This window comes from Diprion similis, chromosome 6 (assembly GCF_021155765.1).
Source record: "Diprion similis isolate iyDipSimi1 chromosome 6, iyDipSimi1.1, whole genome shotgun sequence".
In the NCBI taxonomy this organism is placed as follows: Eukaryota; Metazoa; Arthropoda; class Insecta; order Hymenoptera; family Diprionidae; genus Diprion; species Diprion similis.
The window spans coordinates 10,277,437-10,295,306 of NC_060110.1; the positions used below are offsets into that span (position 1 = coordinate 10,277,437).

The 17,870-nt window shown below is 39.0% G+C and overlaps 2 protein-coding genes across 4 annotated transcripts; one reads left to right on the forward strand and one right to left on the reverse strand.

The window, feature by feature from the left end:
• Window positions 1-1,872: 1,872 nt before the first annotated feature.
• Window positions 1,873-7,903, forward strand: LOC124407027 (PHD finger protein 14). 2 transcript variants are annotated; one of them, XM_046882813.1, is made up of 14 exons: window positions 1,873-2,084; window positions 3,134-3,298; window positions 3,386-3,631; window positions 3,848-4,059; window positions 4,410-4,564; window positions 4,679-4,953; window positions 5,096-5,551; window positions 5,644-5,932; window positions 6,047-6,275; window positions 6,378-6,565; window positions 6,812-6,950; window positions 7,133-7,419; window positions 7,671-7,779; window positions 7,875-7,903. In XM_046882813.1, exons 1-14 carry the CDS (start codon window positions 2,042-2,044, stop codon window positions 7,893-7,895), a joined length of 2,814 nt encoding a protein of 937 aa, XP_046738769.1. In that variant the 5' UTR covers window positions 1,873-2,041; the 3' UTR covers window positions 7,896-7,903. The 2 variants fall into 2 exon arrangements, with proteins under 2 accessions (XP_046738769.1, XP_046738770.1); XM_046882814.1 differs by lacking the exon at window positions 1,873-2,084 and adding an exon at window positions 2,674-2,947.
• Window positions 7,904-9,154: 1,251 nt separating this feature from the next.
• LOC124407189 (methionyl-tRNA formyltransferase, mitochondrial) lies at window positions 9,155-11,589 on the reverse strand. Of its 2 annotated transcripts, XM_046883062.1 has the most exons (7): window positions 11,250-11,585; window positions 10,786-10,986; window positions 10,430-10,552; window positions 10,040-10,218; window positions 9,729-9,923; window positions 9,322-9,508; window positions 9,155-9,257 (listed from the first exon to the last, which is right to left on the reverse strand). In XM_046883062.1, exons 1-6 carry the CDS (start codon window positions 11,516-11,518, stop codon window positions 9,336-9,338), a joined length of 1,140 nt encoding a protein of 379 aa, XP_046739018.1. In that variant the 5' UTR covers window positions 11,519-11,585; the 3' UTR covers window positions 9,155-9,257; window positions 9,322-9,335. The 2 variants fall into 2 exon arrangements, with proteins under 2 accessions (XP_046739018.1, XP_046739019.1); XM_046883063.1 differs by lacking the exon at window positions 9,155-9,257 and having other exon boundaries at window positions 9,387-9,508; window positions 9,778-9,923; window positions 11,250-11,589.
• Between the last annotated feature and the right edge of the window lie 6,281 nt (window positions 11,590-17,870).

The following is a 17,870-nucleotide window of genomic DNA, read 5'->3' on the forward strand; positions in this document are numbered from 1 at the left end:
GCGATTATGATAAAATTAGGTATATATTTTTAGATAATTATCAATTAATAACTATACTTTTATTATAGGGCTAATCTATGCTTATCTTTATTGTAACGTTTCTTTAAGTCCGGATTAGGCACGAATACTTTGTGCATTTTCCGCCATCTATTATTACAGACTCTTGTTCGTAAACAGGATTTGACTATTTTTTGAAACAAGCGGTGACAGAATGCGAATTTAAAATCAAATAATGCGCAACAGAGTGATATTCACAAAATATCAGCGTTAAGGTTCGTTAGAAATAAAGCTGTTGAAGTTAATGATGATCGATTCGAGATATCAACAGTAATATTGCCGGCACTGCAACTTGTTCAATGTCTCTATCCAAAATAATATTTTCATTCTCATTATAGCATTACGAATGCGGTAAATCATACGGTCAAAAAGTTTAACTTCAGGGCGTTACGGAATAATGTTTGAATAATGAAATTTCGAAGCGTACTCCCTTGTTTCGAAAAATTTCATAAACATAGTCTCTTTGCCTTAAGACACTTTGTGAACCGATGCTTTTACTGTATAATTTTATGAAAAAAAATAAAGAACACCTAAAGTTTAATCGTAATCCCTTGAAAGAAATTTGAAATTGTTGATCGGAATAGCCGTCGTGGCACAATCAGCCACACACTGCAGCGAGGAAGTGGACCACGCTTATCTGCTAGGCTCGTCATGTAAACCATGTTCAATATCATCCCGCCTGAACAGCAATCAGCACATTAGAAGAGGTTGGTTCATGATGAATGTTTAATGAGTTTGAATACTGTGTTGTTAGAATGCTTCTGATGGAAGTACTGCAAGATAATCACCGGAGAACAACCATGTTCATTGAAGAACTACCGGACTTTCATTATATTGAAAATGTTTGAGCATTAGAAGTGTGTTGGTACAGTCTAGTTCATTACTGAAAAATAGTAGTACTCTGTAATTCAGCATTAATACAAACGGCCCGAATAACCTTGCAATATAGGTATCAGAGACCAGTAGAAGTTGTTCTTAAGACTTCAGCCATTCCACACTTCTTCGGCAAAATATTTTGATGAAAATTCTGGTCTCAAAGGCGACCGAGTAAACACATCAAATTTCTAGGAAAGGTGAATCAGTATCCGTTTCAATTTGTCAAATGGTTCCTATCGTGACGGCTAAATAAGAACGCCCTGAACGTCTGTACGGCAAGTTGTTTTAAGGTATTATCTATCAATTGGGAACACATTAGTAGGTACTTCCACTCAGGTTTGAATCGAAGGTCGGAAAACTATATAAGGTAATAATATCGAGTTATAAAAATGGCTAACCAATAACCAGTATCGAAATCTTGCAATCGACATGTACACCATTAGGAATGTGCGCATGAATTATTATAAGAGAATCTGATGGACATTTGATAAGATCGCGTTGATTATCGAATTGTAGGTTGAGTTTTGACCGATTACCTGTTAAATTACACACGTTTCAGTGGTTATTGAAAAATCTCTATTATAACAAGACAGATAATTCACGACTGTTACGAATAATGTTTTACGTTATAAAAATATAAACATAATTGTACAACAACAAAGTCATTTCTTTCAGGTAGGTACAGAATACGGAAAATCATCTTCAGTTCTAAACCACCTATAAATCGCAAGAAACTCCAACCCACATCGATTTTGATTGACGAACGAAGAAACGGGAATTTGAAAACCCCCGCCGCAGGACAAAAATCGTAGACTTTCATCATGGCGGATACCACCTGCGCAGAAGAGAGGCGCGTTGGTATGCGCAACTTCACCAATGTGCATTAGTCCAGGACAATTCGTGCTTTGAATTCCGAGGGGGATTACCTGTGGGCTGTGAGCTACCGTCAGTTTGTGAGGATAAAAGTGAGGGGAGCGTTTCGAAACCTTTTTTGTCGAATGTTCCGGTTGACAACTGCAAATGTTGACAGAAATTTGCACTCAAGCTAACGCAAATAAACCACACCATTAGCGTAGAAAAGATATTGTGCAGTTGAGCTGTGGCAATCATGTCTCAAGACGACGATGTAGGATTTTTGTACAAAACAATGAGTAAGTACCTGTTCTATACCTGCATCTGTGGTCAATGATCCTGGTAATCTGCAATGTGTACGAGCATTTCGATAGTTCATTCACCATAACATTCATTATAGCTGTAATGCGTCGCCTGAACGCTTCGAAATTTAAATGGACAACAACATGCAGGGAACGTGGTTTATTACCCACCCAGACATATACTGCGTTTTGTAACTTGCTATCGAGTGTGCGAATGATCTGTAATTGAAGGTATAAAAATATAATCGAATTATTATTTTATTTACAAGGAGTAACGTTACTTTATGGAATGGTGGAAAATGGTGGGAACAAGAGCAGAGAACAAATCGAAATAGGGTGGCAATTCAAGTCTCCGGAAAATAATTGCATACGCGGGTAATTATGTAACGATCAGGAACACGAATCGCAAATCGTTTCGCACATAAATTCAGGGTGAATAACGTGTGGCGTCAACACCGTCAACCGGCGTTTTGCCAAGTCAATGAACGTAGTGTGACATGTGCCGGTAGGCGATGCATATACGTACGCGTGGATGCATCGGATAATGTTTGATACGTGCACAGAAACACGCACACTGTCACGTAGCGTGCGAAACGCGTGAGGGGTGGCGATTCTATGACAAGCTTGTCAGCAGTGGGGGGTATTTGGGGATTCAGGGGAAAATCTACCTCGATACATAGACCGGAGTGCAGAGTGCGAACCACTGCCAAGCGAAGTATCCGGGCTGTGAATCGTGACAAACGGGGTGGCACTTTAACGCGGAAGCATTATTATCGGCGCGTTAGTTTTGCTCCGATTTTAGTTGAATGTTGTTATCGGTATAGTGTCAAGTCCGTTTTTAAACACGATGAGTAGTTCATGTGAGTATTCCGGCTTTGAAATCCAACACATAACCTATACTAACCTTCTTCCTTGCTGGCTCAAATTTTTTGGTGTCACTTTGTGATCGTCGTTTGTTTTCACGAAGTGGAAATCAGCTAGAATAAGCAGAAATAAATATGCATCTTGTATCCGTATTTATCAATTTTTCAATTTTTTGTCCAAAGTTGAACGTGATCCGAAGAAGAGACGAGTCAAACCCGTCGATTCGGCCCAACAATCATTGCTTGATTTTGATTTGGGTGAGAGTTCGGATGACAGCGATTTCAGAATCGAAGACCACTGTGAGGAGTCGGATGACGATTCTGTTGACTCTCACGATGTTGGAAAAGGTGGGTCAAACTATAGATTTTCAATTATAGAACAACGCAAAAGTGTTCGGAACAACAACTGCTAATCTTTCACTTCCTTTTCTTCAGATGAGGACGATGATGAATCAGAAGAGACCGATGATTCACTTGAAGAACCTTTGGTTCGGGGGAAAGGGATTGGTGGGATGACGGTCTGTGATGTAATTGAACAAGCACGGCAGCAAGCTGCCAAAGCTGGCCAATTCGATGAAAAAGTTGCTAAAGTTTTAATCTGTTGCGGCTGTTTGGGAGACAGGAGTGACGACATTAATGAGATTGTTGAGTGCGATGGATGTGGGGTCACTGTTCACGAAGGTAATTATTTACTTGTGATTATTTTATAGTTAACGATAGGTGCCAGACTTTATTGCAAATTCTTGTCAATTCCAAGGAGCCGTAAGTGTTTGAAATGTAACAAAAATTAAAAAATATGTCTGAGCATTGTTTGCTAAAAATTGCATGGAAGTATCAACTACATTTCGACCGGACAGATTGATCATTATTATATTCAATTTTTTATCCCCTACATAGGCTGCTATGGTGTTTCCGACGTTGAGAGCTTTTCTAGCACCGATTCACTTTGCCAGTCCGCACCATGGTTCTGCGAAGCCTGCAGTGCTGGTGTTGACGATCCTTCGTGTGAACTCTGCCCCAACAAAGGTGGAATTTTCAAAGAGACTGATGTCGGGAAATGGGTTCATCTTGTATGCGCCTTGTACGTTCCTGGGGTTGCTTTTGGAGAGGTAAAGACATTGTTTTATGATTCATAATAATCATAGAGACTAATGAGTCTCATTGATCAAGTAACATTGTGTTTTATAGATTTACACGTTGAGCAGTAGATAGTTTTAGTGCAAAAATGTATAGCAAAATCTAAAAACCTTGACATTTTGTGCTATTCATTAAATATCTATTATTTAAATGGTATTCCGAACTAGAAAATTGCGAAAAATGCGAATTGTTTCAGTGTAAGAGCCCTTGAATTTGTAGAGTGCAATTATTTTAAATCTTTGTTTCAGTCTTGATTAGTAATGAAATTATTATCAGTATTACATAATCAGGAGATCTTGTAACGAACATGTGATTAAAATAGGTAGACCGTCTGGCAAGTGTGACATTGTTTGAAATGGCGTACAGCAAATGGGGAGCGAAGCAGTGCTGCTTGTGCGAAGATGCTCGCTATGCTCGAACTGGTGTCTGCATTGAGTGTGATGCAGGAATGTGTCACACGTACTTTCATGTCACATGGTCAGTACTTAAGAATATCTCATAAACTGAATTATTTGTAGATCCGACTGATATCAAATAAGGATCAGATGCAAATATATTATTCATCATATTGACATTATCAAAAACCATCAGTGCACAGAGAGAGGGCCTGCTATCTGAAGCTCATAGTGAAGAAGTGGACCAAGCGGATCCATTTTACGCGCACTGCAAATTACACTCGGATAAAACCTTAGTTCGTCGACGCAGACGTAACTGGCTAGCTCTTCAGCTCAGAGCACAGTATAGACAGCAGTTGCATTTGCAACCTGATCATCTCGATACTGAAGAACAGCGCAGAATTCAAAGGAAGCTTGCAAAGCACAGACATAAGTACTTGGCTCATAAGGCATCAAGGCAACCACCTTGGGGTGAGTGAACATTTTTTTTCTCTTTTAATTTCGTCATAGTTATATAATTGTAGTTTTATTTCTGTCAAGTTGAGCACCAAGTGTTTTTTTTTTTTAAGTTTCAAAATGCGTATTGAATAATTATTTTTCGATTGAATCTTAGTGCCTACTCAGAAAATGCCAAGACTACTCACAACATCAGCTTCTGCTTGTCGCCAGTTGGCAAAGAAGGCGGAATTGATGGGAGTTGATACCGCAGCCTTAGAAGCTCAAGAGGCCCAGCTAGTCGCATTGGTCGATGTTAGAAAGAAATGGCATATTCCTCCCGCGTTTAGTGTCGAATTTATTGGCTACTACCTTGATCGGAATCTCCGCGTTGCTTCAATGAAACGAAGACTTCAAGAACACTTAGATGTTAACTCACAATTGTTGAACGAACAACAAAGACTAGATAGGAAGTATGATGAAGTGACAAAGGATAACGAAGATCAAATTCGTGTCAATGTTACTTTGAAAGAAAAAATTGAAATGTATCATCAGCTGCTCAGATCTTCTGGATACGTTAAACCACTACCATTAATCGCAGACTTGGCTAAACCCAGGATACCGACTACCCTTGGTAAGATCATTGCATAATTTCTACTAAAAAATAAATGTATTATTACATAAATATGAACGGTTGTTCTGATAACTCTTAGCTCTTTGCCTTAGGTACAGGACTTGGGGTGCCTACAGCTGCCGCATTAAAAATGGGAGTGGGTTTTCCCCTACCTGTAGGAAAAGGCGGTGAGGGTGGAAGAGAAGGTCGTGTATTGAGTAGTCAAGCTCATGATCACAATCACAAAGGTGATCTAACACTAAGACACCAGTGCGGTATTTGTCGAAGATCAACGGATCAGCACTTGCTTGCAAAATGTGACACATGCCACCTCCACTATCATCTTTCTTGTTTGAGTCCACCTCTAGCACGCATGCCAAAAAAAACTAAACTGATGGGCTGGTGAGTTGGCGTTGATCGTTGGTTACTATATTCATATCAACAGTACTAGAAAGAACGGATTCTATTTTGCTATGTTACATGATACTCAATTTTCATGGTTCCTTGATTTTGTAGGCAATGTTCAGAGTGTGATAAGGAATCTTCTGGTTCAGAAGTGGAGCATGTTGATACCTCAGCACCGCGGAAATTGCGACATTGTAAAGACGAAGCTAGCCCTTCACTAACACCATTACAAGAAACCCATATTCCAGCTGCTCTTAGTACACCAACAACGTCGAAGAACACTGTTGGTGTTGCTGCTGCAAGCGTCACTACAACACAAGATGCGCCCACCACGCCAAAGGTTAGCTCACATTTATTACTACATTGGTCTTTTTGGCAGAGAAGTCCCGAGGTACGAACCCTGATTTTTCATGTACATAATAACATAATTCTAAATTTCAAGTTGACCATAAAAGCGATGGGACCGCAACCTCCATTCATGGAAAGAATGCTAACGGAAACGAGTATACCTCAGCAACAATTGTCCAACAATGTAAATCTGACACCACGTGAAGGATCACCGCAGTACATGGTGGCATCCGCCGATGGCACGGAAGCTATACCTCAGAGAAGTGGGAAGAAACGGAGGAGGTATACTTTTCGTTATCTTATTTAACTAGATTCTGGTTTTACATATTACACTGTTTCAGCTCACTAAACCTACTGCGAATCACGTTATTTTTATCCGTAATTTGATCACAAATTTAGTACTGTAGCAAACGTTTATTTTTATCAATTACGAGCATTTGCAAGGCAAATGTGCATTTCAACTATCATTCGAGATGTTAAGCTCTTTTAACAATTACGTCTAATTTTGTGGTATTGTATATTTATCAGGGAAAAACATAAGAGGTACACTCCTGATCCAATCACTGGCGTGAAACAGCGTAAGCGTAAACATAAAAGAAAGAGTTTAGATGTAGAGAATCCAGAGACCCAAGGTCAGCCAGAAGTACACAGAAGAATCACCATCAAGGTAAGTTTGGTACTTCAGAATGTGTAGCTTTAAGAAAAATTATAAACATCTCCTATTTTTCAGTTATTCTCTTAGAGTCTCAAGACTTCCTTAATTCATTTTCGAACATTGCTTCTAAAGTTTTGTTTCGATTTTTCGGTCCACGCTGGACGATAGCTGATTTTCTTTCACTTGATCTTCAGATTAAACCAATCCCGCGTCCAGAAGGTGACATAGCATCGGAATCGAGCCCACAAATGTTTGTGGCTACTTCTACAAGCACTGAAATTACACCGCCACCGCCAGTTAAGTTACCGCCGCCACCTCCACCTCCGCCACCAACCACTCTATCAACGCCTACCACCACTCCGAGTAGTAGCAACACCAACAGCAGATTGTCATCTGGAAGTTTGAAAAAAGGAAAAGAAGCTGATCTTCTTACACAATGCGACGTCTGCAATATGCCTGGCACCAATCAAAATCTTGTCAGGTTAGTGACATTTGATCTCGTCGATAGGCTGTTCGTAATTGTGGCACGATTTTAAAGCTTGAGGCATAGAAAAAGGAAAACAATATAATTAATACTGTTTATCGAAGTCAAAATATTTTTACAACGATGGTAGATCATTATTGAGATCTTTTACTGCTATCATAATATTTAATAAATAAAGAAATGGTATAATCGTCACCAATGCCGGTTACAAACGATACCAATGTAAGTAATATTATCCACTTACACAGATGTGATGAGTGCAAGAAATGCTACCACTTCACATGCCTTGAACCGCCTGTAAAGAAATCACCCAAGAGAAGAGGATACTCGTGGCATTGTGCAGATTGCGATCCCAGCGTAAGAAACTATTTTCCATCAATTACGGCTACATTGTCAATGAATCAGTTTTGTCTTCGTTATAAATTGAAAGACGACTTTTTTTTGTTCCACAGGCATCAGAGTCGGAAAATTGAATATCTACGCAAAACGACGGTTGAAATATCCACCCTGGATGACAGCACCAATAAGTTAATTTGGTACTATGTACCCTTGAGTATCTAGCTATAAAAATACGATATAACATTCATTTGAGTTCTTTTATTTTTCATTATAATTTAATATCATTGAACGTCTTTTACCAACATTAAGACTATTCAAAACAAATAGTAATAAGAAATAGAAGAGGTGTGAGTTTTGGCATGGAAATTATGCAATGCAAATTCATTTTTTTTTTTCATTCTACTTCTACGCGCATTAGCCATCTTCGGTACAGGTTATCGAAATCATTTTATTGTTTGTGAAATCGCTAGTTTTTGTTTCTAACTAGCTTGCTTCCGATTTTTCTGATTATGGTCAATTTTGAAGTAGTGTTTTTTCCAATGATTGCCTAAAATATTACAGTTAAAATAAAGTCACTTATGTTTCTTGTTTCTCATGAATGTAGTCAAATATATGTATACATGAGTGTATACATTTTACTTATAATAGGTTTTGTTTTCACATATCAGTGTTTCTGTTTATTAGGAAAAATTCATACTGCAGTAACATACTCTGTAAGAAAGTGAAGCTCGCGAGTTTTTTGCAATAAAGTAATTATGTACATTTTCCATAAAGTCATTAGCCTATGGTTCCTGAAATTTCCAATAACAAAATTCAATGAATTCTGGCAAAAATTACTGTGTTGTTTTTCTATATCGAAAGTATATCTGAACAGGCTTCTGTGGATTGATTCTGCAACAGTTTCGTCCGAAGTTTTTGGGGTTACGAGAAAAATTTAGAACTATTTATAAGATTCGGTATGAAATTATTTGTGACTCGATACATTCAGACGTAAGAAGTGCACTGTAGTCAGTGATAAATTATCGCATGGATGAACAACCGAATAATTTGCGAAATCTAAATTCAAAGGTCGTTTCTGACAATAACACAATGATTTTACAAAACATTTCTAATTACAATACATACTAAATTGACTAGAGGTTTTCAAAAAAATTAAAGCAATTTCGTAAGTACTCTGAAATCGGTAACGTAACTCTGCGCACAAAATTTTTTAGCTTCTTTAATTTTACCGAAGAATTAAAAATATCTTAAACGCATCGGAATTAAATTTATTTGTAAAGTTAGTCTATTGCAGCTTTTCGTGCAAGATCGACTTCTATGTGTATGAAGGCGTTACACCGGCGGATGAAAAATTTCTACATACAATAATTCAAATTATAGGCTCTGAATAGTTGATTTTGAGTTCCAGGTACGTGGAAAAATTTCATTGTAAAATAAAAAGGCATAGCACATGTCGTATAACTTTTGTCTATATGACATTTTTTTTTTGTTTCTATTTACAGCATGTAGGTAGTCAGGGCAGTTCATAAACGTATGTTCAAATGCAATAAAATCATACACTTATTACCTAATAATCACGACGAAAAAAGGTATTGTTGTAGTTGGTTCTTTGAAAGATATCCGTTATAGAAATCCTGAGCTGACATGGGTGGTCGACCAGGATAGCCTATTTTACTGATAGAAATTTTGGTATTCCCTCGACAATATACCACTAATTTATGTAGCTCTTGGTTGAATGTCAGTAGACCTATAATTAAGAATAAATTATTATTGGTTTAGTAAAATCATATTTAAGCCTATGATACTATGTAACGGACGTGTATGAAGTCTTATGCATAGCAGAAATATCACAATTAAGTATAATTTACTGCAATACGACTGACACTATGTCAAAATGTATTCAAATTCTTGATCGTTAGATAATAGAAAAATACTAGCGAACTATTATTAACAGACTTTCTAAGTACCTGGTGCTATGTCAGACACTTGTTTTCCTGGAAGTGGATCTCCAAGTACCCGAACATCAAAGAGCTTTAGTGTTGCACCCATAAACGTTGTAGTCAGGGGATATAATTTACACAAGGCACGTTGCAAGTCATAAACATTCTTGGCAGTCATTTCATTCCACTTTACTATAGATAATTTCCGAGTTACTTTGGGTGCTGCAATATCAATGGCACTACATTCAGACACTCTAAATAAAGTGGATGCTCGAACAGTCAGGGTCATTCAATTAGGTCATTGTACATAAGTTTGTCAGATGGTGTGAAATAATTACCATAAGTTATTCCTTCGTTACTTTGTGGTACAGCATGATCTAAAATATCTGGTAATTTTTCCACAGTGTCCATCAAAAGGTCTGCACCAAGCCTTGACATTCTGTGTCGTAACTCTGGCATTGTTTCGTCAGGATGAACATTTAATTTTTGTTGAGCCACCACTTCTCCAATATCAAATCTGAAATCGATATCTTCAAACTTTTCATGCAGGTATGTGCATTTTGTTAAGTAGAAGTAATGGATAGTTCTTTTTTTTTTTTAAGCAGCATATAGCTGAAAACATATTATTTCTGATTGAAAACAAACTTTGGCACTTTCGCCCTTACAAAATCCGTTTGCTTGATTGACTCTGACTTGGCCATAGTTGTCATAGCTTCATACATACTCACTTTTTCGGCATTACTTTCATAATACTAATACCCGTCTCACTATCTCCATTCAGCAATGCGTATATTATTGGCGCAGCACCTCTCCATCTAGGCAGCAAGCTACCATGGACATTCAACATGCCCCTGAAAAAAAACTTGTAATTATTACTCATAGAATATTGACTACAAGACATATGTTGATAGGTAACTTTAAGAATGAACTTATCTTGTGATTATTGGTAAATTCATATTGAAGAATAACTTATCCTTGTTTGAGCAATGTAGTTGGTGAATAATTTGTAATATTTTAAACCACTTATGGATTTAATATAAATTTGGATCACGAATTATTCAATCACGTTAACAAGTAAACTTACAATGGAAAGGAGAGTATGATGCGAGATGGAATTAAATATCCAAAGGATACAACTAGTCCTATGTCAAATTCAGACAAGTTAATATCTGGTGGCCAGTTGCGTATTGCTATCCCGTGTTGTCTTGCATATTTTGCGACTATGTTTTCTCTTCCATCATAAGGAGTAACAATTTCGAGATGACCAATCGATTTCCCTGCTCGACTTAAAAAAAAATTCAAGTCATAAATATTAATTAGCAACTGCAAAACAATTTTTATTCAGGTAAACAACTACTTATATTTTCGCGACAATGTACAAGGAGAAAAAGATTTAAATATAAGTTGAATGAACCCAAGACGTATGAGTATGAAAATACCAATGAGATTGTGAAATGTAATGATTCCATGAAAATCTTCAAGTAAGGAAGGGTAAGTTTTACAAAGGTGCAACCCCTTGAGAATTTGAAGGTTAGATGGAGCACTTACTAATTATGGTGAAGTTGCATGAGGCTTTGTAACGCAAAATCATCATTACCGAAGAACAAGACCCTCCAGGGAGCTTTTCTGTCTGTAAAAACATTTTTCGCCGGTGTTGAATTTTGTTGACGAGAATATAACCTTGTTAGAGCGGTGTGATACTTCCATTCTTGGTGGATTTTTGGAATATTTGTACTCAACAGTCTTAGGATATTGGTACTTAACATTTTGGGTATATTTGTTTCAATGCATGCATATATCATAGGCAAATAACCCATTTGTTATAAAATTCCTTTCTGCACTCTACCCTGTATCGTTGCTCACGGCCACAGGGCTCGCCTAGCAAACTGTAGCTGTGGCCTATGCCTTTTTTTTAGCGACTCGCGTAGAACAGATAAGACCACCGATTTCTTATTAAATATATTAAAACAACGCGGGATGGCGCTGTAGACACGCCACCCCGTGCGCTGTTTGGCCGCGTATCAGGTTATGCTCTAAGGTGTAGGTGAGTGCTACGCTCTAAGGCTACAGCGGATCATCACGAACGAGTCAATGCCTTGGAACTTTCCGTAACCGAAAATGAACTAGGCAAATTCTTCGATATGCGACACCCTGTGCGTCAAGTGACTCAATCTTACCATACCATGACCCAGATGGATAATGCAGTGTCAAGTATTATTACGACTATTCAAGGTAACTCGTTTCTTGGCCAAATTCAGCAATCTTGAAGAAATCTTTCGTTTTTTTGGCCCCAACTCTTAGTCCGTTGCTCGCAGCGTATTCGGACTGTGCGAAGTCGATGTCGCTCGAAAATTACAACGATATGGTGCGTCAAAGAATTGATCCCAGCATTTTTCGTATCTTCGATATCTTCACCTGTAACCCGGGAGGTACAGTCGTAATTTATTTTGAGATAAAAATCTTTCTGAAAAGCACAGAGAAGACATGACAATATCGAAGGCCCCACCATTGCGGAATTCGAAGGAAACACATGAGAAATTGTTCGTTTACTTATTTTAATTCAGGTAACATAAAACGAAATATTGATATACGTATCGTATCCCGCGGATGTGCATTACACCTGTGTGCATGTCGATACCTAGTATATTCTCGAAACTTCATTACATACTATCTCACTCACTACTTGTCATATGCTAGTGAAGGTAACATGTATTGGACTCCTGCGTACTAGGTTAATAGTCAGCTTTGATATGCAATGTTCAAACATTTTTTATGTTCTCTTATGCACTTTACTATTCTTGAGCAACTTGTGAACGTATTGTACACTGACATTAAAACTCATGTACTGGACTTGAAACGTAATAAATATACTGAAACTGATCTGGAACGGAACTTTTTACCTGTGAGTTCATTATTTCCCTTCCTCATCTTTGTAACAACCTGGTAAACATTTCTCTCGAAAAATTACGTCGAAATAGTGCCCTAAGAAATCATTTGCAGCATTTTTCGGAATCGTCGAAATTTTCGACAAAAATCCAAAGAGGTTAGCCTTAGTTTTTTCTTGATTTTCGGAGCCGAAAATTTTGCGTCGCCGAATCGATTAGTATGGCCCTTTCTAGGGTAATTCGACCACCAGGAACTCAGAAAACACATGAAAAAGAGCGTCGGACCAACGGCAGAGAAACGACGATAAAAATCCGCAGTTTTTCGGCTGTAACTTTTGATGCGCTGCTCGCAGCGTATTGGGACTGCGCTCAATCGATTTCTCTCGAAAAATTACGTCGAAATAGTGCCCTAAGAAATGATTTGCAGCATTTTTAGAAATCGTCGAAATTTTCGACAAAAATCCAAAGGGGTTAGCCTTAGTTTTTTCTTGATTTTCGGAGCCGAAAATTTTGCGTCTCCGAATCGATTAGTATGACCCTTTCTAGGGTAATTCGACCACCAGGAACTCAGAAAACACATGAAAAAGAGCGTCGGACCAACGGCAGAGAAACGACGATAAAAATCCGCAGTTTTTCGGCTGTAACTTTTGATGCGCTGCTCGCAGCGTATTGGGACTGCGCTCAATCGATTTCTCTCGAAAAATTACGTCGAAATAGTGCCCTAAGAAATGATTCGCAGCATTTTTAGAAATCGTCGAAATTTTCGACAAAAATCCAAAGGGGTTAGCCTTAGTTTTTTCTTGATTTTCGGAGCCGAAAATTTTGCGTCTCCGAATCGATTAGTATGACCCTTTCTAGGGTAATTCGACCACCGGGAACTCAGAAAACACATGAAAAAGAGCGTGGGACCAACGGCAGAGAAATGACGATGAAAATCTGCAGTTTTTCGGCTGTAACTTTTGATGCGCTGCTCGCAGCGTATTGGGACTGTGCTCAATCGATTTCTCTCGAAAAATTACGTCGAAATAGTGCCGTAAGAAATGATTCGCAGTATTTTTAGAAATCGTCGAAATTTTCGACAAAAATCCAAAGGGGTTAGCCTTAGTTTTTTCTTGATTTTCGGAGCTGAAAATTTTGCGTCGCCGAATCGATTAGTATGGCCCTTTCTAGGGTAATTCGACCACCAGGAACTCAGAAAACACATGAAAAAGAGCGTCGGACCAACGGCAGAGAAATGACGATGAAAATCTGCAGTTTTTCGGCTGTAACTTTTGATGCGCTGCTCGCAGCGTATTGGGACTGCGCTCAATCGATTTCTCTAGAAAAATTACGTCGAAATAGTGCCCTAAGAAATGATTTGCAGCATTTTCAGAAATCGTCGAAATTTTCGACAAAAATCCAAAGGGGTTAGCCTTAGTTTTTTCTTGATTTTCGGAGCCGAAAATTTTGCGTCTCCGAATCGATTAGTATGACCCTTTCTAGGGTAATTCGACCACCAGGAACTCAGAAAACACATGAAAAAGAGCGTGGGACCAACGGCAAAGAAATGACGATGAAAATCTGCAGTTTTTCGGCTGTAACTTTTGAGGCGCTGCTCGCAGCGTATTGGGACTGCGCTCAATCGATTTCTCTCGAAAAATTACGTCGAAATAGTGCCCTAAGAAAAAATTTGCAGCATTTTTAGAAATCGTCGAAATTTTCGACAAAAATCCAAAGGGGTTAGCCTTAGTTTTTTCTTGATTTTCGAGGCCGAAAATTTTGCGTCTCCGAATCGATTAGTATGACCCTTTCTAGGGTAATTCGACCACCAGGAACACAGAAAACACATGAAAAAGAGCGTCGGACCAACGGCAGAGAAATGACGATAAAAATCTGCAGTTTTTCAGCTGTAACTTTTGATGCGCTCCTCGCAGCGTATTGGGACTGCGCTCAATCGATTTCTCTCGAAAAATTACGTCGAAATAGTGCCCTAAGAAATGATTTGCAGCATTTTTAGAAATCGTCGGAATTTTCGACAAAAATCCAAAGGGGTTAGCCTTAGTTTTTTCTTGATTTTCGGAGCCGAAAATTTTGCGTCGCCGAATCGATTAGTATGGCCCTTTCTAGGGTAATTCCAGGAACTCAGAAAACACATGAAAAAGAGCGTGGGACCAACGGCAGAGAAATGACGATGAAAATCTGCAGTTTTCCGGCTGTAACTTTTGATGCGCTGCTCGCAGCGTATTGGGACTGCGCTCAATCGATTTCTCTCGAAAAATTACGTCGAAATAGTGCCCTAAGAAATGAAATGCAGCATTTTTAGAAATCGTCGAAATTTTCGACAAAAATCCAAAGGGGTTAGCCTTAGTTTTTTCTTGATTTTCGGAGCCGAAAATTTTGCGTCTCCGAATCGATTAGTATGACCCTTTCTAGGGTAATTCGACCACCAGGGACTCAGAAAACACATGAAAAAGAGCGTGGGACCAACGGCAGAGAAATGACGATGAAAATCTGCAGTTTTTCGGCTGTAACTTTTGATGCGCTGCTCGCAGCGTATTGGGACTGCGCTCAATCGATTTCTCTCGAAAAATTACGTCGAAATAGTGCCGTAAGAAATGATTCGCAGTATTTTTAGAAATCGTCGAAATTTTCGACAAAAATCCAAAGGGGTTAGCCTTAGTTTTTTCTTGATTTTCGGAGCTGAAAATTTTGCGTCGCCGAATCGATTAGTATGGCCCTTTCTAGGGTAATTCGACCACCAGGAACTCAGAAAACACATGAAAAAGAGCGTCGGACCAACGGCAGAGAAATGACGATGAAAATCTGCAGTTTTTCGGCTGTAACTTTTGATGCGCTGCTCGCAGCGTATTGGGACTGCGCTCAATCGATTTCTCTCGAAAAATTACGTCGAAATAGTGCCCTAAGAAATGATTTGCAGCATTTTCAGAAATCGTCGAAATTTTCGACAAAAATCCAAAGGGGTTAGCCTTAGTTTTTTCTTGATTTTCGGAGCCGAAAATTTTGCGTCTCCGAATCGATTAGTATGACCCTTTCTAGGGTAATTCGACCACCAGGAACTCAGAAAACACATGAAAAAGAGCGTCGGACCAACGGCAGAGAAATGACGATAAAAATCCGCAGTTTTTCGGCTGTAACTTTTGATGCGCTGCTCGCAGCGTATTGGGACTGCGCTTGATCGATTTCTCTCGGAAAATTACGTCGAAATAGTGCCCTAAGAAATGATTTGTAGCATTTTTAGAAATCGTCGAAATTTTCGACAAAAATCCAAAGGGGTTAGCCTTAGTTTTTTCTTCATTTTCGGAGCCGAAAATTTTGCGTCGCCGAATCGATTAGTATGGCCCTTTCTAGGGTAATTCGACCACCAGGAACTCAGAAAACACATGAAAAAGGGCGTCGGACCAACGGCAGAGAAATGACGATAAAAATCTGCAGTTTTTCGGCTGTAACTTTTGATGCGCTGCTCGCAACGTATTGGGACTGCGCTCAATCGATTTCTCTCGAAAAATTACGTCGAAATAGTGCCCTAAGAAATGAAATGCAGCATTTTTAGAAATCGTCGAAATTTTCGACAAAAATCCAAAGGGGTTAGCCTTAGTTTTTTCTTGATTTTCGGAGCCGAAAATTTTGCGTCTCCGAATCGATTAGTATGACCCTTTCTAGGGTAATTCGACCACCAGGAACTCAGAAAACACATGAAAAAGAGCGTCGGACCAACGGCAGAGAAATGACGATGAAAATCTGCAGTTTTTCGGCTGTAACTTTTGATGCGCTGCTCGCAGCGTATTGGGACTGCGCTCAATCGATTTCTCTCGAAAAATTACGTCGAAATAGTGCCGTAAGAAATGATTCGCAGTATTTTTAGAAATCGTCGAAATTTTCGACAAAAATCCAAAGGGGTTAGCCTTAGTTTTTTCTTGATTTTCGGAGCTGAAAATTTTGCGTCGCCGAATCGATTAGTATGGCCCTTTCTAGGGTAATTCGACCACCAGGAACTCAGAAAACACATGAAAAAGAGCGTCGGACCAACGGCAGAGAAATGACGATGAAAATCTGCAGTTTTTCGGCTGTAACTTTTGATGCGCTGCTCGCAGCGTATTGGGACTGCGCTCAATCGATTTCTCTCGAAAAATTACGTCGAAATAGTGCCCTAAGAAATGAAATGCAGCATTTTTATAAATCGTCGAAATTTTCGACAAAAATCCAAAGGGGTTAGCCTTAGTTTTTTCTTGATTTTCGGAGCCGAAAATTTTGCGTCTCCGAATCGATTAGTATGACCATTTCTCTCGAAAAATTACGTCGAAATAGTGCCCTAAGAAATGATTCGCAGCATTTTTAGAAATCGTCGAAATTTTCGACAAAAATCCAAAGGGGTTAGCCTTAGTTTTTTCTTGATTTTCGGAGCCGAAAATTTTGCGTCTCCGAATCGATTAGTATGACCCTTTCTAGGGTAATTCGACCACCAGGAACTCAGAAAACACATGAAAAAGAGCGTGGGACCAACGGCAGAGAAATGACGATAAAAATCTGCAGTTTTTCGGCTGTAACTTTTGATGCGCTGCTCGCAACGTATTGGGACTGCGCTCAATCGATTTCTCTCGGAAAATTACGTCGAAATAGTGCCCTAAGAAATGAAATGCAGCATTTTTAGAAATCGTCGAAATTTTCGACAAAAATCCAAAGGGGTTAGCCTTAGTTTTTTCTTGATTTTCGGAGCCGAAAATTTTGCGTCTCCGAATCGATTAGTATGACCCTTTCTAGGGTAATTCGACCACCAGGAACTCAGAAAACACATGAAAAAGAGCGTGGGACCAACGGCAGAGAAATGACGATGAAAATCTGCAGTTTTTCGGCTGTAACTTTTGATGCGCTGCTCGCAGCGTATTGGGACTGCGCTCAATCGATTTCTCTCGAAAAATTACGTCGAAATAGTGCCGTAAGAAATGATTCGCAGTATTTTTAGAAATCGTCGAAATTTTCGACAAAAATCCAAAGGGGTTAGCCTTAGTTTTTTCTTGATTTTCGGAGCTGAAAATTTTGCGTCGCCGAATCGATTAGTATGGCCCTTTCTAGGGTAATTCGACCACCAGGAACTCAGAAAACACATGAAAAAGAGCGTCGGACAAACGGCAGAGAAATGACGATGAAAATCTGCAGTTTTTCGGCTGTAACTTTTGATGCGCTGCTCGCAGCGTATTGGGACTGCGCTCAATCGATTTCTCTCGAAAAATTACGTCGAAATAGTGCCCTAAGAAATGATTTGCAGCATTTTCAGAAATCGTCGAAA

Bases quoted from the DNA above. Each gene is read 5' to 3' on its own strand.
- LOC124407027 (XM_046882813.1), top strand. From the start codon at position 2,042: ATGTCTCAAGACGACGATGTAGGATTTTTGTACAAAACAATGA. The intron at 4,954-5,095 runs GTGAGTGAACAT...ATTGAATCTTAG, and splicing joins ATCAAGGCAACCACCTTGGG to TGCCTACTCAGAAAATGCCA. The intron at 6,951-7,132 runs GTAAGTTTGGTA...CTTGATCTTCAG, and splicing joins ACAGAAGAATCACCATCAAG to ATTAAACCAATCCCGCGTCC.
- LOC124407189 (XM_046883062.1), bottom strand. From the start codon at position 11,518: ATGGGTTATTTGCCTATGATATATGCATGCATTGAAACAAATATACCC. The intron at 10,987-11,249 runs GTAAGTGCTCCA...TTTTTTTTTAAG, and splicing joins ATGCAACTTCACCATAATTA to TCGAGCAGGGAAATCGATTG. The intron at 10,219-10,429 runs GTGAGTATGTAT...TATCGATTTCAG, and splicing joins ATGAAAGTAATGCCGAAAAA to ATTTGATATTGGAGAAGTGG.